The 26,273-nt window shown below is 39.5% G+C and overlaps 4 protein-coding genes across 10 annotated transcripts; 1 reads left to right on the forward strand and 3 right to left on the reverse strand.

Annotated features, from left to right (window-relative positions):
• Positions 1-762: 762 nt before the first annotated feature.
• On the reverse strand, positions 763-3,351 carry LOC116126875 (indole-3-pyruvate monooxygenase YUCCA6-like). Its single transcript, XM_031412549.1, has 4 exons — positions 2,722-3,351; positions 2,244-2,492; positions 1,762-1,884; positions 763-960 (listed from the first exon to the last, which is right to left on the reverse strand). The coding sequence occupies exons 1-4, from the start codon at positions 3,349-3,351 to the stop codon at positions 763-765; spliced, it is 1,200 nt and encodes a 399-aa protein (XP_031268409.1).
• Positions 3,352-7,799: 4,448 nt separating this feature from the next.
• Positions 7,800-9,436, reverse strand: LOC116126890 (pentatricopeptide repeat-containing protein At4g36680, mitochondrial). The gene has a single exon (XM_031412571.1). The coding sequence runs from the start codon at positions 9,334-9,336 to the stop codon at positions 8,146-8,148; it is 1,191 nt and encodes a 396-aa protein (XP_031268431.1). The 5' UTR covers positions 9,337-9,436; the 3' UTR covers positions 7,800-8,145.
• A 734-nt stretch (positions 9,437-10,170) lies between these two features.
• LOC116126884 (splicing factor U2af large subunit B) lies at positions 10,171-15,826 on the reverse strand. Of its 7 annotated transcripts, none has more exons than XR_004127545.1 (13): positions 15,578-15,826; positions 14,467-14,759; positions 14,257-14,358; positions 13,560-13,636; positions 12,852-12,922; positions 12,709-12,756; positions 12,566-12,625; positions 12,429-12,489; positions 12,231-12,343; positions 11,654-12,100; positions 11,222-11,357; positions 10,877-11,107; positions 10,171-10,578 (listed from the first exon to the last, which is right to left on the reverse strand). XR_004127545.1 is itself a non-coding variant. In XM_031412556.1 (13 exons), exons 1-13 carry the CDS (start codon positions 15,695-15,697, stop codon positions 10,441-10,443), a joined length of 1,731 nt encoding a protein of 576 aa, XP_031268416.1. In that variant the 5' UTR covers positions 15,698-15,826. The 7 variants fall into 7 exon arrangements, 6 of the variants coding, with proteins under 6 accessions (XP_031268416.1, XP_031268415.1, XP_031268420.1 ...); XM_031412556.1 differs by having other exon boundaries at positions 10,441-10,578; positions 10,877-10,944; positions 12,709-12,753; XM_031412555.1 differs by having other exon boundaries at positions 10,441-10,578; positions 10,877-10,944.
• A 4,073-nt stretch (positions 15,827-19,899) lies between these two features.
• Positions 19,900-21,459, forward strand: LOC116126876. Its single transcript, XM_031412550.1, has one exon. The coding sequence runs from the start codon at positions 19,900-19,902 to the stop codon at positions 21,457-21,459; it is 1,560 nt and encodes a 519-aa protein (XP_031268410.1).
• Positions 21,460-26,273: the final 4,814 nt, after the last annotated feature.

The raw sequence follows: 26,273 nt of genomic DNA on the forward strand, positions 1-26,273 counted from the left end.
CTAGTTAGTAGTTAACCATGGTTATCTTCTTGTATATAAAGAAACAGTGATCATCAATATATGTAGTGACTGTAATTTTTCCAGATATCTTCTTCTCTTTCTCATTTCCACGAAAGTCAACAACTTGTTTTCAGATTATCCAACTTTATTCAATTGAAAATATTTTTTCAACTCTATTCAACTAAAAACATTTTTCTCTTCTTCCAATCTGAAAATTAATTCACCCAAGACCACCACCGTCAATTGCCATTGCCGCCGACATAGTCGGAACGACCCACGACCGGTTAGATCTGACCGTTTTTACCTAGATTTACGGCCAGAGATCTAGCCCAGATTACGACCAGATCTATCTAGTCATTGATGACGGTTAGATTTTGGTTGTTAATGAAAACCAGAGATTTGGCCATCAACAACTAGATCTCTAGCCGTTAACAATGGTTAGATTCTGACTGGAAACGACCATATCGGCACGCGATCGGCTAATTTGCTATAATTTTCTAAAATATTTCAAAGGAAGATATTTATCTTTAATTGTCATTCACCGAGGCTTTAGCATCTAGGACGAGTATGAACTTTCATTCCCATGACATAAACTATATGATACACACAAATCCGATACCTGTGACTGATTCTAGCGAATTTAGAGAAATCTACAACAGATCAAATTTATTTTATTTAAGCTATAAAAGCAAAGTTTTCTTCCATAGCGGAACAAGATAAAAGTGCCTAGCTATAACTGATACGCTGTAGTGAAAATAATAGTTAACCATCAAGACAGTATTTCTCTGTCGTGGAGTTCCAATGCTGTGCTATATCCTCAGCTACTTTCTGTGCATCCATGGAAGCTCCCAGCAGACCTTGCGCGGTGAAACCCACACTGTACACTCCCTTTTGGCCTTTCCAATTGTTGGGTAATGAGCTTTTACGATGACCATTCTTTTGATGGAAGAAATTTGCCTCCTTGTGTTGCAAGAAGAAACTAATTAGGATGACTAAACAAACAAGATTAACGTTAATATTTTTATAATAATAAAATATATTTTTTTTGAATTCAAACAGTACTAAAGGTCTATTGTAGATCTTTATTGGTTTTTGGGTCTAACTAGACCTGGGCAAGGGCCGGTTTGGCCCCGATTGGGACTATTTATTCATAGGTTTGGAATCGGTCTCAAGCCTATGAAAAATTTTAGGGTTCGAACCAGTCTTAAGGATTGTTTTTGGGCTTATAGGACCGGTCCCATAGACCTGAAAATTTTTTTTACTCTCCAATTATTTTTTATATTTAAGGGGTTAAATAAAATTATGTAGGAGGATTTATGTAATTTTTAGGGGCTTGGAAAAAAAATTTACACCCTTGAGATTAGTAAATTTTGTAAAAATTAATTTAGCTCTCAATATTTTATCAATTTCAAAATTACAGGGGGTTTTTGGATATTTTTTAAAAGACTTTTTAAAAAAAAATTCAAAGGGTTTGGACTTGGCCTGAGACTGGTCCTAGGCCTGGGCCTTGGAGGAGGGGCCGATCTAGGGACTAGTCCCTCCTCCATGGGTCTGGTCTAGGTTTGGGACTAAGCCTCGTAAGATCGGTCCTTGTGAGGACTAGTTTTTTAGGATCGGTCTCAAATGCCCAGGTCTGGGTCTAACTTCTCACCCAAAAGATCTTATTAAGTGGGAAGATTGCAAACTCTTATAAACTCATTAGGTAGAACGAGTCTAGTCGATACGAGATCTCAAACAATCTTAAACATAAGAAGCTCATACCTGAAGCCATGATGTAGTATTGTTTTTATAACCAGTTGCTAGAATTACCGCATCGAAATCCTCCAACGTTCCATCAGCAAACTCAACACCACTGGTTGTGAATTTTCGAATAGCATTCACCACCTATGTCCCAGAAAACCAAAAAAAGAAAAGAAAATTAGACATGAAAAATATAGTCTACCTTTATAAGCATGCAGGCTCTATCTGAAAATATAGTAATAAAGCTCTTAATGAATATCTTATGCTTTTACACTAGTTCTTATGTTTAAAAAAGGCAAAAACTAATCATTGTTTTAACTTTTAATATCTTCTAGTTGACTTTTATTGACGGCTATTGCAAAGCTTAATTTATCCAAACCTTGACTGTAGAAAATATGGTCCTCTTCGTTATATTCTTATGCTTTTATAGCAGCTTTCAAAAGATCTATTTCTGATAATATAGTTTAGTATCTGTCTAATATACAAGTAAAAGTTATGTTGACCTTGATTTCACCAGACTTAATTTTCGCAAAAGCTCCGTCGTCGAGAACTGGGGTTTTTCCAACAGAAATCTTTAGCTTCAGGGGTCCAATTTCAGGCCTTCTGATCCCACTTTGATTTGTATCTCCAATGATAAGTCTTGAACAGAGAAGAAGGAACCAGTCAACTGTTTCTACAGGAAACCACTTCAACAGCCACATTGAAAGAGCAAAGGTTGAATTACCCAGGACCTGTTTAGGTAATATATGGAACTACCAGCGGCAAAAATTGAAAAATATATTCATAAATCACAAGAAAACATTTTAAAGAAACTGAAACATGAATTTACTAATAGTTTAGTATAAATATGGACAATCATAATGAAGCATGTTAGAAAACTGTCACACATGAAGTGCATTATTTTGCACCTTTCATGCCATGCCATGCTAATAACTGATTAGAAATGAAGTAGCTGGGGAAATTAAGAGAGCATGAATTTACCTTATTTCTTATGACTATAGAAACTTTAGCACCATTTTTGCATAGATCCAAACTAGTCTCCATGCCTGAATTACCACAACCCACTACCAAAGCTTTCCTTCCTCTGAATGGAGCTCCATCCTTGTATGCACTGGTGTGAAGTAATGTTCCCCTAAACTCTGATACTCCAGGAATTCGTGGCATCACAGGCTCTGCATTTTCTCCAGTTGCTACAATGAGCCACCGGCACCTGTACTCGTGCTCGTTAGTCTTCACCCGCCAGCACTCCTTGCTTTCTTCGTACTTAGCCCACTGAACCTCCTGTCCCAACATGGGATTGATCGAGAAGTGACTAGCGTAATCCTCCAAGTAACTTATGAACTGCTGTTTTGTTGGGTATGTTGGGTATTCACTAGGAAATTTCACATAAGGAAGTTGGCAAAATTTCTTAGGGAGGTGAAGCTGCAGAGCGTCATATGTTTTTAGTTTCCATAGAGACCCTATGCAGCTCTCTTTTTCGAGAATCAAAGAGGGTATTCCTCTTTGTTTAAGGCATGCTGAAACAGCTAGCCCCGAGGGTCCAGCACCAATAATAACTGGTCCTCGGGTCCAAAAAATTTTGGATTTGGAGTTCATTGTTTCATCATCCATTGAGTTTAACTTTGTGAAAAGTTGTTAGGTTCAGTTTTAATTTAACTCGTGAGATGGATTTACCTCCGTTACTTTGTTGCTACAAACTCAATTCAGGAAATCGTAATCAGAGTGGAAATAAACACAGTATAGAACCAAGAAATTTGATCTTTTTAGGACATTTAATAATGAAAATAAAAGATGTTCGAAGATAAAGACGAAAATTTTGCTAGACTCTTATTATAACTACAATCAGGAAAGGACATCCATGATAGATAATATAGACAATAGACAATTAGAAATAGTTGACAATAAATTTAAATGAATCCTTTACAGTACTCGTGCATGTGAGGAAAGAAAATCTTTTTATGAAGAATTTTGTTGAAGCTATTGGAGATTTGTGTAGAGAACGAGATTAGTTTCCAATGCATTAGGTGAAAAGGTATATATCCAAGTAGTTAGATAAGCATAAGAAGAAAAAAATGAAAGACATAAGAAACATGCTGGCAAAAACTGGGATTACCACTTGCCTACTTCTTACCAGTTTCTAAAAAGATAATAAAGTCATTCTTTTTTTTATATTTTTCCTTTAAATAGTTCTAACTTTTATAGTCAATTCTTTCATTTTGATAGTTTCTTTGATTACATGGATGGGATTATACCTATTTGCACAAATATCGATGATTCCCGTTTGTTAATACAAAGAGTCTAGTAAGCATATCTTGAATCGGTACCGAAATGGGATCTCTAATAGCAGGAGACAAGAGATTCATATGAGAAAACATAAGTAAATGGGCCTCTGCTTGAGCCTCTAAAGATAAAGGTACATGAACAGCCTTTTGATCCCCCATCAATGTCTGCATTGGATCCCTTACAAATTAATGGATGTAAACAAATAGCACGTCCTTCTAATCTCTTGCACATGGATATCGAAGTTGAAAGAAACTTATATTTGTTTGCTATATTGAGTGCAAGAAAGAAGACGGTTTGACAGAGAACATGACGAAAGCATATGAATCTTTTAAGGAAAGAAATGAAGATAAGAGGCAACAAAAAGTGAGAAAAAAAATTAGTTGGATTCACGAAACCCATGTTCTCAGTCAAATTATAGATATCATGTGTCCTTACAGTTCTTTTTTTTTTGGTGACCGGGTATCCGGACCAGTTTGTGCGTACTTCAACTAATCTCCGAGATCCTGAAGTTAATAGCTAGATAAACCTCCATTGGTCATCCTTATTAGCAATTGAGATGAATCGAATTCAAAATCTCTTGAGTAATACCCTAAGAATCTCTATTCAACCACTCAATCATCCAAAGGTGGTTATAGTTCTTCAATTTATTATTGATTCAATAGTGCTTGAGTTGCTATCTAGGCTCGAATGAATCTGATACAAGTTATGAGTTTATGATTATTGCTGCAAATGACTAATATCTTCAGTTTGATTCTGCTCATTTTGTGGACGTACTGCTTTCAAATGCCCTAAATTTCATACCGTATTCGTTACAAATTTTTTTCTATCACACAAAATTCACATTTTTCTCCTATTCTATGAACCAAGACAAATTAGAGGAATCTTTAGTTGCCATCTTCTCACCATCCTCTCCTGGGCGCCTCTGAATTCTGATATCTTTGTCATATGCAATACATAAAAATACATTATTAATGTTAATGATACATTATACATACAGATATCTGAGCACACAAATGTCGACACGTGTGTAAGTATATCATTTTGGATTCTTGTGATTAGTGGCGGGGATGAAAACAAAAAGTATGAAAGGGGATTTGCATTCATTACCTTTTTGTTTATAACTTGAAGAAATGTGAGAAGGAAGACAATCAGACATAGCCTAATAAGCAGGGAGGGACCTATGTGGGTTGAGTACAAGGCTCCAAAACTATATGCTGCCATTTTTTATATTTAAAATGTAACCACCAAATATTGTTTAATTAAGCGCCTAATCTCCAAGAGATGTGTACTGAACGTAAATCTAACAAATACTGAACAAAATGTTGTCAAGTATCTTACTAAGCTGAATGTGAAACCTAAAGATTGTGGATAGGATTGCGAAGTTTATCAGTCATTATCATATAAAGGTTAAACGATAAATCTCTGAGGGTGATTAGTTACTCTCCTTCTGTTCCCAACTTCTTGCCCCTCTTGTTTTAAGCCGCTCTTTGATCTCTACAATTAAATGCAATCCTACCTCTTTTGTTCTAAGCCTCTCCTTTATCCCCGGCAATAATTGTGATGTGATGGAATCTCTACTTCCTTGATATATATTGACATGTGGATTAAGCTTAGTTGGCCTGCTCAAGTTGATGCATGCTATTAATTTAATGTGATTCTGGATCATCTTAATCTTAATATCATCTCTTTTTCTAACTGGGTTTGTTTTCACCTCCGAAAATAAGGATTTATTAAAGGATAATGCTAGTTTTTTATCATGAGAGCAGATGATGGGTGCTAAATTTTGTTCATGGATTTGATACACTAATGCTATCAGACAAATCTTAATGAAGTAGGATAAAGTCGTAGCTATGAAGTTTCTGTGAAAGAAGACTCGGCCAAACATACCCGACGTTAGAACTATATAAAACCTAAAACTAAACTTACTCCACAAGGCAATATCTTTTTGGTGGGTGAGGGTGGTAATACAACGTGGTGACAACCCAATTGAGTATGCATGAAAGCGACGAAGATTCAGTTTTAGCTTAAACACCAAACAAATTAAGTACAGGATAAGAGAAGAAAAGCATGCCATATGGTATGGCCTTACTACAAAGGCTCCCCCCATTATTGATCAATCATTTGATCCTAAATCACTGCAAAAGTACAAAAGAGAAGAAAATAGTCTAATCTGATTAACTGATTATCCACATCGATCTACATTCCTCGCTCTAAGTCGATCAAATTACTACAGATCAAGTGGAACCATCCAGGACCTTTGAGATAAAGTTACCGAACTTTCTTTCAATAGCACATGATTGGACCTATGGTAGTTATTCCTATAGAATTCACATGACGAAATTCCGAGAAATACGAGGTAAAAATTGGAGCCCAAACGTATTATATTTGAGTGAAGAATGTTGATGCCTGAAAACCGCACGCCGAATTTTTAAGGAAATATTAATTCAGAGTGCTACAGGATATAAGTAAACTCTTTTAAAAGAATTGCATTAAGCATATATATATATATTCTCATTTTGAAATATATTATGTAAAAGTATTTTGATAAATATTTCTACAAACTATGAATTAATCTGTTTTTTTAAGTAAGAAAATATAATTTGATCAATCAATATGACTGGGTATGAAGGTTTCTGTAATTCTCAAAGTCTCATTGATTGTTGAAGGTTTCCAAGATTCCCAAATTGACTAGGATAATTTATTATTCAAGTTTAAGTTTAATAATTTCCTTTTAATAATAATTTCTAATATTTATCTAAAGTGTAATAAATGGATATTTAATCAGGATTTTATATCAATGTCATTTATGATTTATGTGTGTGCAGTTTAATCTTCTTGAAATTTGGGATGTGAGAACTCAAACAATGCCCACAAGATTTTTGGACCAAAATTTGAGCCATGCATTCATGAAAGACCTCACTCAATTGTAGAAACTCGGATCTGTGTTTAGCTCATCCAACAAAAGTTTAACTTATCTGCTGCCAAAATCATGAACATGTGAGCAAACAAAACATCACTTCAAAGTTGGACTGTGACGAGGATATAAGAAATAGTTCTTCTTCCTAGTAATGGCTCTGTGCCTTGTTAAGTCAGGAAGGGGAAGAGGACTAACAGATTCTGTGACTAGGGCTTCCTTTGGTTGAAAAAAAAAACCACACCCCATTTTATCATTTCTTTTGAGTAATGTTACAACCACCGAAGGTTGTGCACCGAATGACGTGACAAAATTCTGACCGTTTATTTATTATCAGTTAATATTATCAACGGTCAGGATTTTGCCACATCATTCGGTGCACAGATTCGGTGCGCGACCTTCGATGGCTCAATCATTTTCGTTTCTCTTTATAGTTTTACTATATTATAGCAAATCCACCTTCAACATTCGGAACATGCATCCATTTAGACCAAACAAAACTGCCTAAATAACTAGCAACCTATTCTCCAGATCATAAAACTATGTTCTTTTCACTTATATTATATCAGATAATAACACTAAACTGGGGTTATCAGATTAAACACATAATCGGGATTTATTTCGTCTGGAACTGCTTTAGATACCAAATCCTAAACACATAGGCTTGCCAATGTCTTGCAAATTGCGGATTAACACTATTGCCACAGACATAACCAAAATGAGGAATGAATGAATTAAAAAAAGGCAGGTAAAGAAAACTAACATAAACACCGATGACCAAACCTTACTACCAAGGCAAATGTACAAGAGCCAAAGTGATAACTTGGATAATTTAGTAAAAAAATGATAAATACGTCTTTTATACAATCAGCTAGAGAAGGATGAGAGAATCACAATGAAAAATATAGGGGCAAAGAAAGTGTCGATGGCATTTCTCTTTTAGAATTATAACTGCATAATCAATAACAAATTCAATGGCAGATAGGCAATAAAAGTTACATTTAACACTTTCAAAATTACCTTAACTTCTCAAACCAGATGCTTAGATGTGTTGGGCTAATGAAGCTCAAATAGCTTCAATCAAGCCCCTATGTTAGCTTCCACAGCTGATCTACAAATTTAACTAGTATGCTTAATTAAAACTCACCATTCAATTAAATTGAATTTACCCAACTCAAATCTCTCTATAACAACAATCCAATGGATCGTTATTCAGTAGCCTCTTGATCCTCAGGGACAGTAACAGCAGAAACCAACCCAAGCTCCTCTTCGAACTTCTGCCACTCTCTCAATACATTGGGAGGGAACTTCTTCTTGACCGTTCGACTAATACCTTTGGCCTCCTTCATCTTCTTTTTCTTCACCAACCCTTCCACTAAAAGCCTCGTTGTATTGAAATCTGGAATCTTGTGCATTCTCACACTCTCCTTAAACACCTTATACCCCTTCTCATAATCCTCACTTTTACACAAGTAATATATCAAAGTCCTAAAAGTTGAAGCATTTGGTTTACATCCATTTCCCTCTAGTCCCTTATAAACCTTCTTAGCTTCCTCCATCATCCCATTTTTACAATAACAAGTCATCAAATAATTATAACAAATTGTGTCCGGTTTCAATCCTACATTACTCATCTCAGCATCGATCAACTCCTTCAATTTCTCTGGATCACCACCATGTACATTCATAATTCTCACGTTATAAGCTGCCACATCCAATTCACAGCCCTTGGTCAACATCTCGCTCCACAATCTTTCGGCTTCTTCACTTTTGCCTTGCTTATACAAGGAACTCAATACCGTTGTATAAGTAACACCAGTAACTTCTATATCTTTATTTTCCAATTCTTGCAATAATTCTAACGCTTTATCAGGAAAACCAGCTTGACAATAAGATTTTACCAAAATCCCATAAGAAATCTTATCAGGCGAAAAATTATATTTTCTCGGAATATCATCAAACAAAACAGGCAATTTATCAAACAGTTTGGACTGATTACAGGCAAATAACAATGCATTAAAGGAAATTACCGATCTGGGTGTACCCAAGTGTTCCATCTGCTCAAACGTTCTCATAGCGTGGTCAAACATGCCAGCTTGACCATAGGAGCGAATTAGAGTGGATAAGAAGGGTTCTTGCGTGATTTTAGGGTCCTGTTTGTGGGATTCTAGTAGGTTTTCAATGTCATCGAAACGCCGAGATTTGGCGAGACGGCGGACAGTTAAATCTTGGGCGTAGCGAGAGGAGACAGGAGAGGAGTAGTGTTTGGAAACGGAGGAGTAGATTTCCAAGGCTTTGTCAGGGTCGTATTCAGAACGGAGTCTGGACTTGGCTTGAGAGATTGACATTGATGACTTGGATGACATAAAACGGCGAAGATGGCAGAAGTTGGAGGACATCTTTAGGGTTTTTGAGGTTTTAGGTGCAAGATGACGTTGGATACAGGGTTTAAAAAGCCAACCCAGTTTTGGAAAGTCTCACCTTCCGGAGAACTGTGTAGATTTGGTTAGAGTGCCCCCTAAGGTTTTAAAAAAAGATCAATCTCCCCCTAAATCCCTAACGCCATCCAAGCTTAGTCAAATTCACCAGGGTAAAGTCGTCTTTTCACTTTCTGTCCTTTCTCTTTTATCTCCCCCTCCTTTTTCCGTTTTTCTGTTTCTCCCCGTATTCTTTCCTTTTTTAAGTTTTTTACTTTCTCCCTCTTTCTTTCCTCTTTTCATTTCCTTCTCACCGTGACCATCCATAGAGCTTTATGAAGATTTGGTTAATTTTTTTTGTTGTTTGATGATGATTAAACTTGCTTAATGGTTGTTATATGTTAACTTGTGCTTGATTGATAGAATTGTGGTTGTTTAGACTCTGGTGATTGGGTTTGTGCGTTCATGGCAAAAATTGGATCAAACTTGTAAACATGATGAACCCCTTGACCAAGGTGAGTTATGTTTGTTTTTGTTTAATCCAGAACGGCTGAAACGTGGACCCAAAGAGTTGATAATAATTAACACCAAAGGAGGAAGAAAGGGTATGAAAAACCCATAATTTTTCTGTAGGGGTTTTAGCGAAATGGTTTAGAGTTCATAAATTCCATCATCCTTTCTCCATTTGGGTTCCCGTATTTAATCTTCTCTGTATCACGATTTTATTTTTTTTTATTTTTTTCTCATTTACATAGTAGTTTTTCAATTATAAGCTAATGTCTCAACTCTCAAGCAATCGCAGAAATAAACATCTGATGATCGCAATGCTTAGTATAAAATTTTGTGAAAAGAAAAAAAAAAAGATCTGTTCAAATCTAGCAAAAATGTTATTGGATATCAATAGAGCACATTCACTATTCTAACTAATAATAGCCGGAACAATATTCATAATGACCCCTGAGCAAACAATCAAAATAGTATAACTAACAACATTACACCAAAAACTCTCAAAGAACATTCTTGTAAACCATCTAATACCACGGGCCTAGTCGACTGAATGTCAGAGCAGTTCTTTTCAGAAGAATACTATCCATCATAATCCCCCTGAGCAAACCTGTTTTCCGGGTAAAACACAGCGACCACTTGATTCCCACCAAATTTTCTTCCATTCATCCCTGTCCGGGCCTTTGAAGCACCATCAACATCTGCATACTCTAAGAATACCTGGAATGAACAAGAAAATTGTACTCAGCACCATGGATCCCAACAATCACTAGAGCAAGTTTTGGTAAAAAGAACAAAGAATGTCAACACCATAAAATCATACCCACCCAGGAGCACTATAACATTTGGGCAATGAGGCCACTCACCACCCAAGAGAATTTTGGCTCACTAACATGTTTAATGTATGTGCAAGGCAATGTCAGTGTGGTTGGACACTTGATGGATATTTGACACCTCACAATACTATAAATGTTTTAACAGTAAATACAGGCACAGAAGCCGCAAATAAACATCATACCTTTCCAACTCCTGGTAATAGTTCACCATTGGGGCTTGGGCGTGGAATGACAACATTCACCAATGCACCTGCATATCAAGTGTGAAAATTTTGGAATAGACAAAAAACTTTAAAAATTGTTAGAAAAACATATCAAGGTGAATATAAAATAAACAAATTGAAGGTTATGGAGTCTTCTATCTGTGTATATTAGGCCTGATTCTTTATAGCAGAATGTGGGACTACAAAAGGCTGTAAAACAGACATATACACAAAACAAAGAAAATAAAGAAAATTAATAAATAAGCAACAACATTCACAAGGTAAAAAAGGGCCAAGTAGGAAAACAAAATTCAAGATATTTACCAAATTTCCCTCCTTCTGTTCTCATGTCTTCTAAAATATCTTCATACTCCTCATCATCCTTGAGCTCATCTGCAGTAACTACTTGAGTTAAGCACACCACCTTGGTCGGAACTGCACCAGGTTGTAACATAAGCCTCTGCACAAGAAAAGAAACAATAAATTAACCTACAAATCATATAGATTACTTACCAAACTAGGAATTAGAATAATAAGGGATATAAATATTAACTAATAGGAGGATATGGAAACAATAAATTAACTACAATACTAATTACTTAGCAAACTAGGAAATAAAATAATAAGGTATATAGAAATTAATTAACAGTATAGCTGGGATAGAATGATATCGTGAAGATTTGTTTCCCACCCAGAAGAAAAAAAATTAAAAAAAAAAAAATGCAGAGAAGATGAGAATGAAATCTAAATTGTCACCTGCAACGCAATCTGCTGCTGAGCGTGTAATAGTACACTCTCTTGCTCAGGTTTAGGTTGGTTAGCACCCTGGTTCGCACGCCTAACAGTGAGAGTCTTATCACCCATTTTTATCCCATTCAGGGCAGCACATGCAATGTCCGTAACTGAAAGATCTTGATAAACACAAAACGCATAGCCTTTGGAGTTTCCAGTTTCTCTATCTTTAACCAGATCAAAACCACGCAGGGGCCCAAAAGACTCCAACAACTCCCTGATCTGCGCTTCTGTGAAGTAATAGGGAAGCCCACCCACAAAAATGCGGTCTGGGCCCTCAAGCCCACCAGCAGAACCTGGAGTTAGACCAACAGCAGCTAAATTAAGATTAGGGTTGGGCTGGCTGGGACCAAGTGTTGCAGCGAGAGATGGGTTATAATCACTGGGCCTCCTCACCTTGACAGGGGCTCCCTGTAAATTTAACATGTCAGTACCTGGTAACAGCCTAATTCAGAATAGTAAATTGCACAAATCAAATAGAATTTAATTGAGATCCAAGAGGACTTGAGGAAAAACAAAACAGAAATGAAAAGAAAAGAACCTCAAAAATAATCCCATCTAAAGCCATTGCATTACTGGCTTCCTCAACAGATCTCATCTCAACAAAAGCGAACTTTTTTTCATGGTTTATGTAAACATTAACAACAGCATCCCCTGGGCAGAACCAACATGCATAAGTCAATCAACTATCTAAAACAGGAGATACTTGTACATAAATATATGTCAAACATCAACACACCTGGACCAGCTGTGTTTCCTCCAATTGCAGCCATAACTTGGCTAAAGAAAGTAGCAACAGACTGTAGCAGAATATGAACGGTCAGAAATAAAATGGACATAAAAGATGGCAATATGCATTTCAGTTATATGTCAAACCTGTTCGTTCGCTGTTGGGGGAAGTCCTCCAACATATACTCGCCTAGCATGCCTAGTAGCCTGAAAGAAGAAAATAAATCATATATGTTTAAAAAATAAAATTTTAGGAAAGTAACTATAGAATGTGCAAAAATCAAGCAAACCTGCTGAGTCATTGCCTGAACTGGCATAACAGGAAGAGCACCAAACTGCTGCATGAAAAGAAAATGGCCAAAAAGTTAATTTATACAGAACGAAAAAGCATGATCAAAAAATATACCTTCTATAGGAGTGAGTGAACAAATACCTGACCAGTAGCCAATGGGAAAATGTTTGGGAACATGCCAGGAATGGCTGGACTTGTCCCAGGAATTTGACCTGAGAAGGTAATTAAACTCCATATCAGAGCACATACATGAATCATCTTACTCTATTGCAGTTAAAAGACCAAAATGACTTCTACAGCACATTTTCCTAGGCAACCAATTTCATTAAGCAATGCCTAACCTCTCACAATATATTTACCAAATGGATGAAAGAAATACATCATATACAAGTTTTGGAGGAAATATTTGCAAGACTACCAAAAATGGCAAGGTTGAAGACGAACAAAACCCATCAAACCGGTGCATTGATTCCTTCTTGTACATTAAAGCTACAGAAGTCGGCTCACGCCCATTGTCAGCAGAGTGGGACAAGTAGCCCAACATTGCCTTCTTACAACAAAGACAAGACATAGAAACATACAAAACAAACACCAAACACAACAAAAAAACCAAAAACTCTCTCAGTTCCAGAATTATTTCACTAATTAAAAAATAAAAATAATAATTGAGCCCATCCAGAGACCACAACTTCAATAGGTTATATGATGAACAAAGTAGAAGAACAAAATTAAGCTTACCAAAATCACACCATGTTATTTTGTACGAACTTTCCACACTAGATCAACCAAAACAAAAAAAATAACAGTTAAAAGAGTAACAATATTAAGTATATAGGATGATGCATATACCTGCAGCAGCAACAGCAGCACCAGCAGCTACCATTGCAGAAGCAGGAGGTGCCATGTCAAATCCACTTATCCTTTTGCTGTAAGTGAATGCGGTTAGTATACCAACAACAGAACAATGTAAAATTGATAGGAAAAGGAAGAAAGAAAGAAGACCACATGGAAATATTATTATCACCACAACCTGGCAAAGACTGCCAAAAAGAAAGCTACACCACACCCCGTCTAACAACAAAAACATAAGAGACTGAAAATGAAAAGAATACATCAGAATATACTATAAAGATAATAGTTGAAAACTTCAATTAAACAAAGCCTTTTCTAAGTAAAAGGTTATACACTCCCAACAGAATTCATGCAATCTCATCAGAACTTTTAAAACAAACAAGACTAACAAAACTTAATAACAATTGTCACTCAATTATAAACTTCCCAATCAAAGAGTATTAAATCATGACAAAAGTATGGAAACAAATGCACAACTAAAGTTCCTAAAAAGAGATTTGACATATTACGAGAACAAGCAACCACACACAAAAATAGCAAAGATTTAGCAAGAACTAAAAAAAAAAAAAAAATAAAAAAAAAAAAAACTTCGAGAAGCTAAATAAACTTCAGAAACTAATATATCGAATATCATCACAAATAGGGACAAATGACATGAATATGGAAGCTGACAAAATCTTCTTTTATAACATACCTCTTTGAACGTGAGCGAGAACGTGACCTTGATCTGTGCTCAGATCTACCCTGAGATCGAGAACGGCGTATGTGCCTGCTTTCTCTGTCATAATCTCTCCGCCTACAAATAAAAAATATCAACTAAAGAAATGGAACTAGTTTGTATGTAAAACCAAGGATAGAATATAAAAATGGGGCTGAACTCACAAAATTACTCTGCTTTTTTTACCTGTCATAATCTCGGCTTCGGTGATAATCATCATCATCATCTCTATCCCTCCTCCTTTCACTGCGTTCTCTACTACGGTCCCTGTGGCGATCTCTGTGGTGACGATCACGATCCTTTTCTTTGTCCTTTTCCCTATCTCTGTCTCTGTCCCTATCTTTGCTTCTCTCCTGATCCCTGTCCCTGTCACGATGCCGATCCCTATCCCGGTCACGGTCCCTCTCCTTATCACGACTTTTTTCTCTTTCCTTTTCTCTGCTTCTTGAAGATTCTCTTTCATAATCTCGAGATCCACGCTGCAAATGAATAAATTGAATTAAAACTAATTAGTGAAAGATGACTCGATAATTATGACTTCTATAAGTATATAAATGAAACTATGTCCTAAGATAATAATTATGACTTCTATAAGTATATAAATGAAACTATGTCCTAAGATAGTTTGATGTAAGTAATTTCTATAGGTACATAAATGAAACTGTCTTAAGGTAGCATGCTGTAAGCATCTCACATGATTAAACAGAGAGAACATGAAGCATCGACTGAAATGATAAAAATAACCCCAGATAAATAGTAATTCATTTCAGAAATTTTACAGATGCGAATCCATAAACAGAGAAATTCAGAGTTAAACACATGATTAAGCAAACAGAAACCCGGACAATGTTAAAATTTCCAGCGACTCATGTGACATAAGAAGCCACATAGATTAACGCCTCTGGGACCTTTTACATGGCTCGGTTGCAACTAACTAATGTGATATTGAGTCTCTGTAAAAAATTTCATACAAGAAAACACATCTAACGTTCTTATAAATTGATCTGAAATTGAATACAGAAAGCAAACGCAAAGACTTAAGTGAGAGAGTATTAATACCTGAGTTGTAATAAACCCTACGACAATACGAAGATGCAATCTCTAATAAAAGCATTTTCATCTCATCAAAGAATTCAGAACATCATCAAAAACCCTCAAAATCTAGAACTAACAAAAAACCCTAATTCCACACTTCAAAAAGACAGTTATCTAACAATTCGAAAGAAATCAACATTGAAACAATTAACAAAATAAAAATAATAGATTTATATGTATGTGAGTAAAACAATATGAATACCTGAGATTTGGAGTCGCTGTAATCATCAGTAGCACGAGGCTGCGGGGAGGAATCAAAAGCGTAATCATTGTTGTTGTTGTTGTTGTCGACGTCTTCACCGTTAAGTTCGTAATCAGCCATCTTTCAGGTTGATTACTTATCTTGCTATCTCAAATGAGATTTGTCTTACTTTGCTTTAGCTTCAAAATTAAAGCGTAGAGAATTCTAGGGTTTGGGAGAAAAGGGCTTGTCTGCCTCTCTTTAAACAACGCCTGCTTTGTGGAAATTTGATATAATGTATTATTGCAAGTGGCGACGAGGATAGGAAAATCGTGATGTGACATTAAACTAAAGTGAAGGGTATTATAGTAAAATCGAATTGTCAAAGTCATGTCATGTATAGAGTTACATGTTAGATTTATTAAACTTCTTAATTGATTGTAATTAAAAAACCTCTTAATCGATAAGACAGAATAGTAATTATTCTCCGAATTTATTTGGTTGAAATGGATAAATCATACATTTACTTTTGTTAAAGTATATTAATAGTCTAAGTCAAATCAATAATGCTTGACTTACCGATTAAACTATCGATTTGGCATACTGATTGAGTTAAATTTTGAGTTTGGATAATTGGGTAGGTGGGTCGGTATGTGAAAATCGGTAGCTTAATCGGTAAGTGTAGTATTACTGAAGTCAAATTAGGATTTATTCATATAAAATTGTATTAGTATGAATAATACTATTCTAAATTTGTATACACAAAATCAGTTTAGACAAGAACCATGAGAGCCTATGAACTTGGGAAGAGTGAGTTGAGTATAGAACCATTTAGACTAACGCTAGGAACCAATTTTATTAGGGCCAGTCAGTTGAGCTCACTCTTGGTTGGAGGTAGGGATGTATACGAGCCGAGCCGAGTATCTCTATACTCAAGCTCGGCTTGTGATGAATAGTACTGAGCTCGAGCTCGAGCGAGCTTCAATATTCGTATTCAAGTTCGAGCTCGGTACTGTGAAGGTGTACTCGAGCTCGAGCTCGCTTAATCGAACTCGAGCCTGATCGAGCTCGATCAAACTCAATACTAAAATATTGTATTTTCTCTTTCTCCCTTCATTTTCTCTTTCTTCCTTTCACCTATCAGGCTATCACCTCATTTTTTTTTCTCTTTCTCCCTTCATTTTCTCTTTCTTTTTTTCACCTATCACCTCATTTTGTCACCTCATCTTTTTTTCTCTCTTTCTCCCCGTCCTCTTCTCTTTTCGCCTTATTCCCTTCTCTTTTCTTACTTCTTCAGATCCTTTGCTTTGTCTTTTTTTCTTTTCTTTCTCCCCATTCTTTTTTCTTTCTTCTTTACTTCTTCCATATTCTCTTCCCTATTCTCACCTCCTCTTCTCTTTCTTCTTCTGTTCCTTCCGATTTTCTCCTTCACTGTTTTTCTTTCACATTCTAAGCTTGAATGGAACCAAGGATGAATGAAGGTGAAAGAGAAGATGAATGAAGTTGGATTTTTGAAGCCGAAAGAAAAATCCCAAATGGGTTTTGAGTTTTTGTTTGAGCTTTGAAATGGGTTTATCGTTTTTGTCTGTGAATGGGTCAATGGGTGTTGTTTGTAATTTTGACAACTTAAAAATAAAACTTTTGAAATTTTGCAAATTAGCCCCCAAAGCTCGTTTAAGCTCGCAAGCTCGACGAGCTGAGCTCAACTCGGATCGAACTCAGCTCGTTACTGTTCACGAGCTGCTCGAGCTAGAGCTCGAGCTCGATAGTTTTCGAGTCGAACTCGAGCTTACGATGAGTCGAGCTCGAGTAGCTTGCGAGCTACTCGGCTCGTGTCTCATCTCTAGTTGGAGAATGTGATTTTCTATCAGATTACGTGATGAAGGTATAATTGTCTCAACTTTATCTTACTTTTAAAGGGGAGGGTTGTGAAAATTAATGTGTTGGGGTACGTTTGGTCCATTATTTTGGATAGGATTTTGGGAATAATATTAGATAGTTGAGTAGGGTTATGATTACGAGAATAAGATTTGCAAAATATGTGTTTGGTAGAGTATTTTGACTTTGATATTTGTGTTGAATATTTGATTGATATATTTTTTTATAAATGATTTATTAATATAATATTTTGTTGCATTTTATTAAAATAATATATTATTAGTAGAGTATTTTGACTTTGATATTTGTGTTGAATATTTGATTGATATATTTTTTTATAAATGATTTATTAATATAATATTTTATTGCATTTTATTAAAATAATATATTATTAGTAGAGTATTTTGACTTTGATATTTGTGTTGAATATTTGATTGATATATTTTTTTATAAATGATTTATTAATATAATATTTTGTTGCATTTTATTAAAATAATATATTATTAGTAGAGTATTTTGACTTTGATATTTGTGTTGAATATTTGATTGATATATTTTTTTATAAATGATTTATTAATATAATATTTTATTGCATTTTATTAAAATAATATATTATTATATTTATATAACTTATCCAGTTACATTTTAATAATATTAAACAGTTTATTGGTAATTTTGTCACCCGATAATTTTAAAAACAAAAACCCATATTAATTTCAAGTACTAATCCAACTGTTTAAAACACATCACATTAATACATATATGACAAAAGTACTAATTATCAACCCTTACAATCATTCTTACATATTTACTCCATTAACAACTACGACCAGAGGCAGACCCAGGTGTTAGGGCCAAAAATAGTCCCCGGCCCAAATAGGGAAATAAGATCACTTGTGAAGAATGACCAGGCCCAATCTTGCAGAGGCTCAATTCGGATTAGCCCTATCTGATACGAAGTATAACCGGCCCGAACTACATGGGCGCGAGCCTCTTAAGCCTTGTCTAATATCTAGGCCTATGAGTGAGCCCATAGCCCATAGCCCCTTCAACATTTTCCCATTCTTGATCAATCCCCTATTCAAGGTCGTCTTCCTCTTTCCTGGCGACTTTCCCACTTGAGGGTCATTCTCCTAAATGGAATTAACTTCCTATTTAGACACTGATAAGGACGGCTGATTACGGCCCTGATTCTTCTAGGGTTGGCATCAGTGTCACACTAGGACTCCTACTCCCACTAGGATTGGAAGACCAGACGACCACTATATAAGCAGAGGCCAGTCCTCTCACAAAGGACATGGACATTACACCTTCACACCCAAGGCTCTTTACTTGAGAGTCTCGCTTATTCGTCGTAGTCACAGTCCCCAACTAGACTTCCGGTAATCTCTCATTCCCTAGCCTCACTATATTAGCCTCTCAACCTTGCTGACTTGAGCGTCGGAGTGCCTACGGTAAACACCACCCTGGTGTTTCCCGTTCGCTTCACGCGTGTGTTTCTCTACGTGTGCAGGTACAGCAGATCGCTAGTGGCCTCAACCTCACGGGATCAGACCCCTCTTTTCGTACAGGTAGATTTTTACGTCTACAGTTTGGCGCCCACCGTGGGGCCTCTAGCAATCATTCGGCGTGACGAACCTTGCTACGTGGAGGAATATTCCATGGCTGACAATCCAGACGACGTTAACTCAGGCCTCGAGGCCAGACTGGAGGCTTTGACCGCTCTCATGCAACAAAACTTAGACAATGTGGCCGCACTAGAAGCCAAAAACACATCCATCAGGGTCGAGAACCAGTCGCTAAAAGAGAAAGTAAGTCGATTCTATGAACTCGAGTTTCTGCCCAACCAAGCACCCCCCAATCGATTCCGCACCATTGTCCCATCCATGCAACCCCTCTCCACACCAGAGCATCAACCCTCGGATTCTGGTAAAGGGCCGCGTCCGCTTAACGCATTGGCGCTCGACTACTCCGTTCTAACTAACGGAGATAAAGATACAACAGGGCGCGGTCCAGTCGACCCATCCCAGCCTCATGATCAAAACGATCCAACAATAGAAAACCCAAAGGATCAACCCATCTCCACCATACCACTTCCCCTCCAGTCAACCCAAACACAAACCCCCTCCTGCCTGGCTCACCCTCGCGGGGTGAACGGCCAAACCAAACCAACTCCAGCTCTTGAGCCCGTCCATCCCGAAAGACCGAACGACTACCAGACAACTCCCCTGACCGTTCATGTAGGGAAGAACAACAGAACAGTGACAATGGGAGTCATCCAACCAGAAGGGATGAACGAAGACACATGCTACCAAGGAGCGCACGAAGGACTAATCTATCAGTCTACCCCCCGAAGGATGACCCCATGAGACGTACCAGACCCGGTAAGACGGGATGACCCGATAGTATCCCCTTCCCCTGTGGAACAGTTACTGGCCAAGAGACTGGCCGACGTTGAGGCAGTAATGAGGCGTATCCCAGGAATGCCGATCCCAACCAAGAAGAGCAGACCGAATTGTTACGCCGATTCACCTTTTGCAGACGAGATCGCCCTGGCTGACATGCCCCAGAAATTCACTATCCCCAACATGAAACCATATGACGGTACCACTGACCCGGACGACCACATAGCCTCATACAAGCAGCGGATGTTCACTGTTTCCATACCCCGACCGCTTAGAGAAGCCTGCATGTGCAAAAGTTTCGGTTCTAGTTTGTCCGGCCCGGCGCTCCAATGGTACACGAACCTCCCGAACGGATCCATCGATTCATTCGCTCAGCTTACTGACACCTTTGTGGAACAGTTCGCCAGCAGCAAGAAGCTAGAGAAGTTGTCGGCCGACTTGTACCGAGTATACCAACGAAGGGGGGAACCATTAAGAGAGTATGTTAGCAGATTCAACAAAGAGAAGATCTCTATTCCTTCCTGTAACCCCGAGACTGCTGTGGACGCTTTCAGAAAAGGCCTCCTCCCAGATGGAGAACTATACAAAGAGCTTACAAAGCTGGGCTGCACCACCATGGAAGACGCTCTGGCCCGAGCCGTTATCCAGATAAGGTGGGAGGAAGATGAGATGAACCGAGCCGCCCATTCCAGATACGAACCAAGGCGGAACGACAGGAAGCCAGAGCCTAGACCGGTAGAACACCGCTACCAACCCCCCGCACGGAATCTGGGCAGAGCCAGGAGACCATATGACCGCCGACCCTTGAGAAGTGATAACAGGCATTTGGGATCGAACCAGTTCAAAATACCAGAATACAGTCTTAGCATCGAACCAACCCAGGTCGTAGCGATAATGAAAGGAATGGGATCCGCTGTCAAGTGGCCTGGTAAGCTCAATCCCGAGGCCAGGAGAGACACAACCAAGTGGTGCGAGTTCCACAATGATCACAGGCATAACACTGCAGACTGCATCACCTTGCGGCTCGAGGTTACCGCACTTCTGAAGAGAGGACATCTCCGTGATCTACTCACTGATAAGGGAAAGAACACCATTAGCCAGAAAAGCTCCAAACAACAGTCGCCCCCTCTGCGAGAACCCACACCGAAGGGTTTCTGCTCGCTAATCTCCGGAGGATCAGAAATCAGTGGGGTAAGTTACTCATCAGCGAAACGGCATGCTAGAACTAACCACCATGAAGTCCAATCCGTCCACCCGGTCTCGAGGACATACTCCCATCAGGTAATTCAGTTCGAGGATGACGAACCGATCACCCTAGCCGCTCCTTACCACGACGCTTTAGTCCTCTCCCTGCAAATAGCCAACATCCTAGTGAAAACAGTGTTCGTAGATGGGGGTTCGTCAGCAAATATCCTATTCCTCGAAGCAGTCAAAACAATGGGGCTGGAAGAAGCAAATATCAACAGGCGACCGACACTGCTAGTAGGATTCAGCTCGGAGCAGAAATATACTATCGGGGAGATCACCCTTCCTATCTATGTCGGCGGAGTAAACAAACAGACAGTCTTCCTGGTGATCGACTGCCCATCCCCCTACAACGCCATTTTGGGCCGCCCCTAGATCCACGACATGCGGGCAGTCCCATCTACTTTCCATCAGACAATCAGGTTTCCGACCAAGTGGGGAGTACAGGAGATCAAGGGTGACCCTAAAGCTTCTAGGGACTGCTACAAAAACGCCTTCAAAGGCAAGGGAAACTCTTCATAGTAATTACAGTCTCGTCCAATCCCTCGAACAGAGCCTGACCAACCGACCATTGAGGAGTTGGATGAAGTGCAAATACATCCGAATGACCCGGAGAGAAAGACACACATAGGCTCCCGCCTCGACCCCAAGACAAGAGAGAAGCTGATAGAATTTCTAAAACAGAACGAAGACTGTTTCGCCTGGTCCCATGCTGACATGACCGGAATCAATCCAAACGCAATGGTCCATCAGCTCAAGGCAGATCCAGACCACCCGCCAGTCAAGCAGAAGAGGAGGAAATTCGCACCTGAGCGAAACCAGATCATCAATGAAGAGATTGAAAAGCTCCTAAACAACGGCATGATCAGAGAGGTCCACTACCCCGAATGGCTGGCAAACGTTGTAGTTGTAAAGAAAAAGAATGGGAAGTGGAGAGTCTGCATCGACTTCACTGACTTAAACAAAGCCTGCCCCAAGGATTCTTTCCCTCTCCCACATATCGACATGATGGTAGACGCGACCGCAGGGCACGAACTCCTCAGTTTCATGGACGCCTTCTCGGGATACAATTAGATTCTGATGCATGCGGACGACCAGGAGAAGACAGCTTTCATCACAAAGAAGGGAACCTATTGTTATAAAGTAATGCCGTTTGGACTGAAAAACGCCGGAGCCACCTACCAACGTCTGATCAACAAAATGTTCTCTGACCACTTAGGGAAGACCATGGAAGTTTACATCGACGACATGCTCGTCAAATCCCTGATTGCCGACAACACCTCGACCACCTTAGCCAAGCATTCGCCATTCTCCGGAAGTACAACATGAAACTGAACCCAGAAAAGTGCTCATTCGGCGTCTCATCAGGTAAATTCTTAGGCTATATGGTTACTCAGCGAGGAATAGAAGCAAACCCCGACCAGNCAATTACAGTCTCATCCAACCCCTCGAACAGAGCCTGACCAATCGACCATTGAGGAGTTGGATGAAGTGCAGATACATCCGGATGACCCGGAGAGAAAGACACACATAGGCTCCCGCCTCGACCCTGAGACAAGAGAGAAGCTGATAGAATTTCTAAAACGGAACGAAGACTATTTCGCCTGGTCCCATGCCGACATGACCGGAATCAATCCAGACGCAATGGTCCACCAGCTCAAGGCAGATCCGGATCACCCGCCAGTCAAGCAGAAGAGGAGGAAATTCGCACCTGAGCGAAACCAGATTGTCAATGAAGAGATTGAAAAGCTCTTAAACAACGGCATGATTAGAGAGGTCCACTACCGCGAATGGTTGGCAAACATTGTAGTCGTAAAGAAAAAGAACGGGAAGTGGAGAGTCTGCATCGACTTCACTGACTTGAACAAAGCCTGCCCCAAGGATTCTTTCCCCCTTCCACATATCGACATGATGGTAGACGCGACCGCAGGGCACGAACTCCTCAGTTTCATGGACGCCTTCTCGGGATAACCTTCATCACAGAGAGGGGAACCTACTATTACAAAGTGATGCCGTTCGGATTGAAGAATGCCGGAGCCACCTACCAACATCTGGTCAACAAAATATTCTCTGAACACTTAGGGAAGACCATGGAAGTGTACATCGATGACATGCTCGTCAAATCCCTGATCGCCGAACAACACCTTGACCACCTTAGCCAGGCATTCGCTGTTCTCTGGAAGTACAACATGAAACTGAACCCAGAAAAATGCTCATTCGGCGTCTCATCAGGTAAATTCTTAGGCTGTATGGTTACTCAGCGAGGGATAGAAGCAAACCCCGACCAGATCAGAGCGGTCCTCAGCATACCATCCCTGACTTGCATCAGAGATGTCCAGCGCCTTGCAGGACGAGTGGCCGCCCTGAGCCGCTTCATCTCCAGGTCCGCTGACAAGTGCCACCTCTTCTTCCACGCCCTCAAAAAATCCAACAAGTTTGATTGGACCCCCTCATGCGAAGAAGCCCTACAACAGCTGAAGAGGTATTTGACTACCCCCCCGCTGCTTTCCAAACCCATGGACGGGGAGAAGCTCTACACTTACCTAGCGGTCTCAGAGACGGCCATATCAGCGGTGCTAGTTCGANAAAAAAAAAAAAAAAAAAAAAAAAAAAAAAAAAACAAACGGCTCTCCTAGTTTTTGCTAAATCATCCATCATATTTCAAGTATTCACATTTTAACCAAACTACTCCAGTTTAATGATCATTAACCACTCTAAGCTTAAGTCACACTTTTGTTAGTTTAACCACAGTTAAACTATAATTTTAACCTGTGCGACTTAGAACTTAAGACTGTGTTTGTTTTCCTATTCAAAATACTATCTTATCCAATCCTATCAAAATGCATATTTGTTTCAATATTCTTAAAATCTAATTTTATTATATTCAACTCAAAATATTTAGAGTTTTTTAACCCTTTAGGTTTGCTAATTAACTAAACACCCCCAACAATAAAAGTTTATAAATTGACAAAAACACCCACATCCACCTACATATTCCTGGTAGCCGGCCACCATTGCTAGAAGGTGGCCGAAATCTGCCAGAATGGCGCACAACCGACTGCATGTGGTCAATCGTGCGTCGATCTGGCCTTTTCCAACCATAACTACGGCGAAAGATCTAACCCTTTTCGGCCAGATCTAACCAGTCATGCTCCATTCTTGCGACTTCCGACCACTGTTTGACGATGGTGGCTGGCTGTTGACATGTAACGAGTGGATGAGGGTATTTTTGTTAATTTTAAAACTTTTATTATAGGGGGTGTTGTAAAGTTCTCTACACAACATAACTTAAATCATACTTAGGGTAGGATTTACTTACCTTTNCCCTCAAAGTGGACCCTCCTAGTAGACAGATCGAGTAATGTCAATGGAAGCGGACTCGGAATAGTACTGATCGTGCCAGAGGGTGACATCATCCAGCGAGCAGTCCGGTGTGGGTTCAAGTGCATGAATAACGAGGTCGAATACGAAGCCCTCCTAGTTGGACTTACCTTGGCCAGAGAAATTGGCGCCAAGAGACTAGAAGTGAAGTCGGACTCCCAACTCGTGGTCAATCAACTACAAGGTACGTACCAAGCACATGATTCAAAAATGACATCCTATCTGAGCATGGTCAAAGAGCTGCAGGCCGAATTCGAAGAGTTCTCAATAGTACAGATCCCCAGAGCTGAGAACAACCATGCCGACGCCCTCACCAACCTTGGCTCAACACTCCCATGTTCCTCCCAATCATCCATCCCCCTCTTATTCATGCAGTGGCCAGCCAACTGGAAGGAACCGCCACCTAACAAGTCCCCTGTAGAAGCGATGGGCGTTGAACAAGCCGACTGTTGGATGACCCCAATAGTAAAGTACCTGGAAGACGATGAGCTCCCGGCTGGCAAGAACGAAGCACGCCGATTGAAAGCAAAAGCTGCCAGATTCACCCTACATGAGGGCCAGCTCCTCAGAAAGTCGTTCTCGGGCCCCTACCTCAAATGCATAAGCCTAGAAGAGGCCCAAAGTGTTCTAGCCGAACTCCATGAAGGCGAATGCAACAACCATGCAGGGGGGCGCAGTCTTGCTCATCGGGTGATCACCGCGGGGTACTACTGGCCGACTATCCGCACCGACTCGACTGCTTACACAAAGAAATGCGATAGCTGTCAGAGGTTTGCTCACATCTCACACCTCCCACCAGAACGACTCCATTCCATTCTCACACCGTGGCCATTCATGAAGTGGGGAATGGACATCGTGGGAAAGCTACCTACTGCACCGGGGCAACGAGTCTTCATGTTGGCTGTGACAGACTACTTTACCAAGTGGATTGAAGCCGAAGCCTTCGCTCAAGTCAGAGACCGAGAGGTAAAAGCTTTCATCTAGAAGAACGTGATCTGCAGGTTCAGAATACCAAAGGAGATTGTCACCGATAATGGGTCCCAGTTCATTAGTTCAGGCTTCAGGGATTTCTGTGACATGTGGGGAATAAAGTTAAGCTTCTCAACACCCCGTAACCCCCAGTCTAACAGCCAGGCCGAGTCGTCAAACAAAACAATCATGCAGACACTGAAGAAGCGATTACAAAAAGCTAAGGGCGCATGGGTGGACGAGCTACCCGAAGTCCTTTGGTCACACCGAACCACGGCTCGATCATCAACTGGTGAAACACCTTTCTCCCTGACATACGGTTCAGAAACAGTCATTCCAGCCGAAGTATCAGTTCCGTCCACCAGGCTCCAGTGGGCGAACGAGAAATCAAATAGCCAAAACCTTTGCCGGAACCTAGACACTGTGGACGAGCTACGGGAACAAGCGAGCATCCGCAACGCAGTCTACCAGCAACAGGCCACCCGACATTATAACCGCAGCGTGAGGATCCGCACTTTCAAGATAGGCGACTGGGTCCTTCGTAAGGTCTTCCAAAACACGAAGGAGATTAACTCTGGCAAACTCGGCCCCANAAGAATTGAAGAATTTGAGAGACTATGGAGGTGAAAGTGGCATGCAAATGGGTAAGAGTGGCTAGGGTTTTACTCTTCAATTTGATATAACATAAAAATTATATATTAGTTTCCCATTTTGCCCTTGTACTTTCTTTAAAATTTCATCTTTATCCCTTAATCAATTACCATAATGCCCTCATTTTTATTGCATTCTCCATGAAATTCTATCTCTTTTCACTCCCCACAATTTCAAATAATTTTGAG

This window comes from Pistacia vera, unplaced genomic scaffold, assembly GCF_008641045.1.
Source record: "Pistacia vera cultivar Batoury unplaced genomic scaffold, PisVer_v2 Contig185, whole genome shotgun sequence".
Lineage (NCBI taxonomy): Eukaryota > Viridiplantae > Streptophyta > Magnoliopsida > Sapindales > Anacardiaceae > Pistacia > Pistacia vera.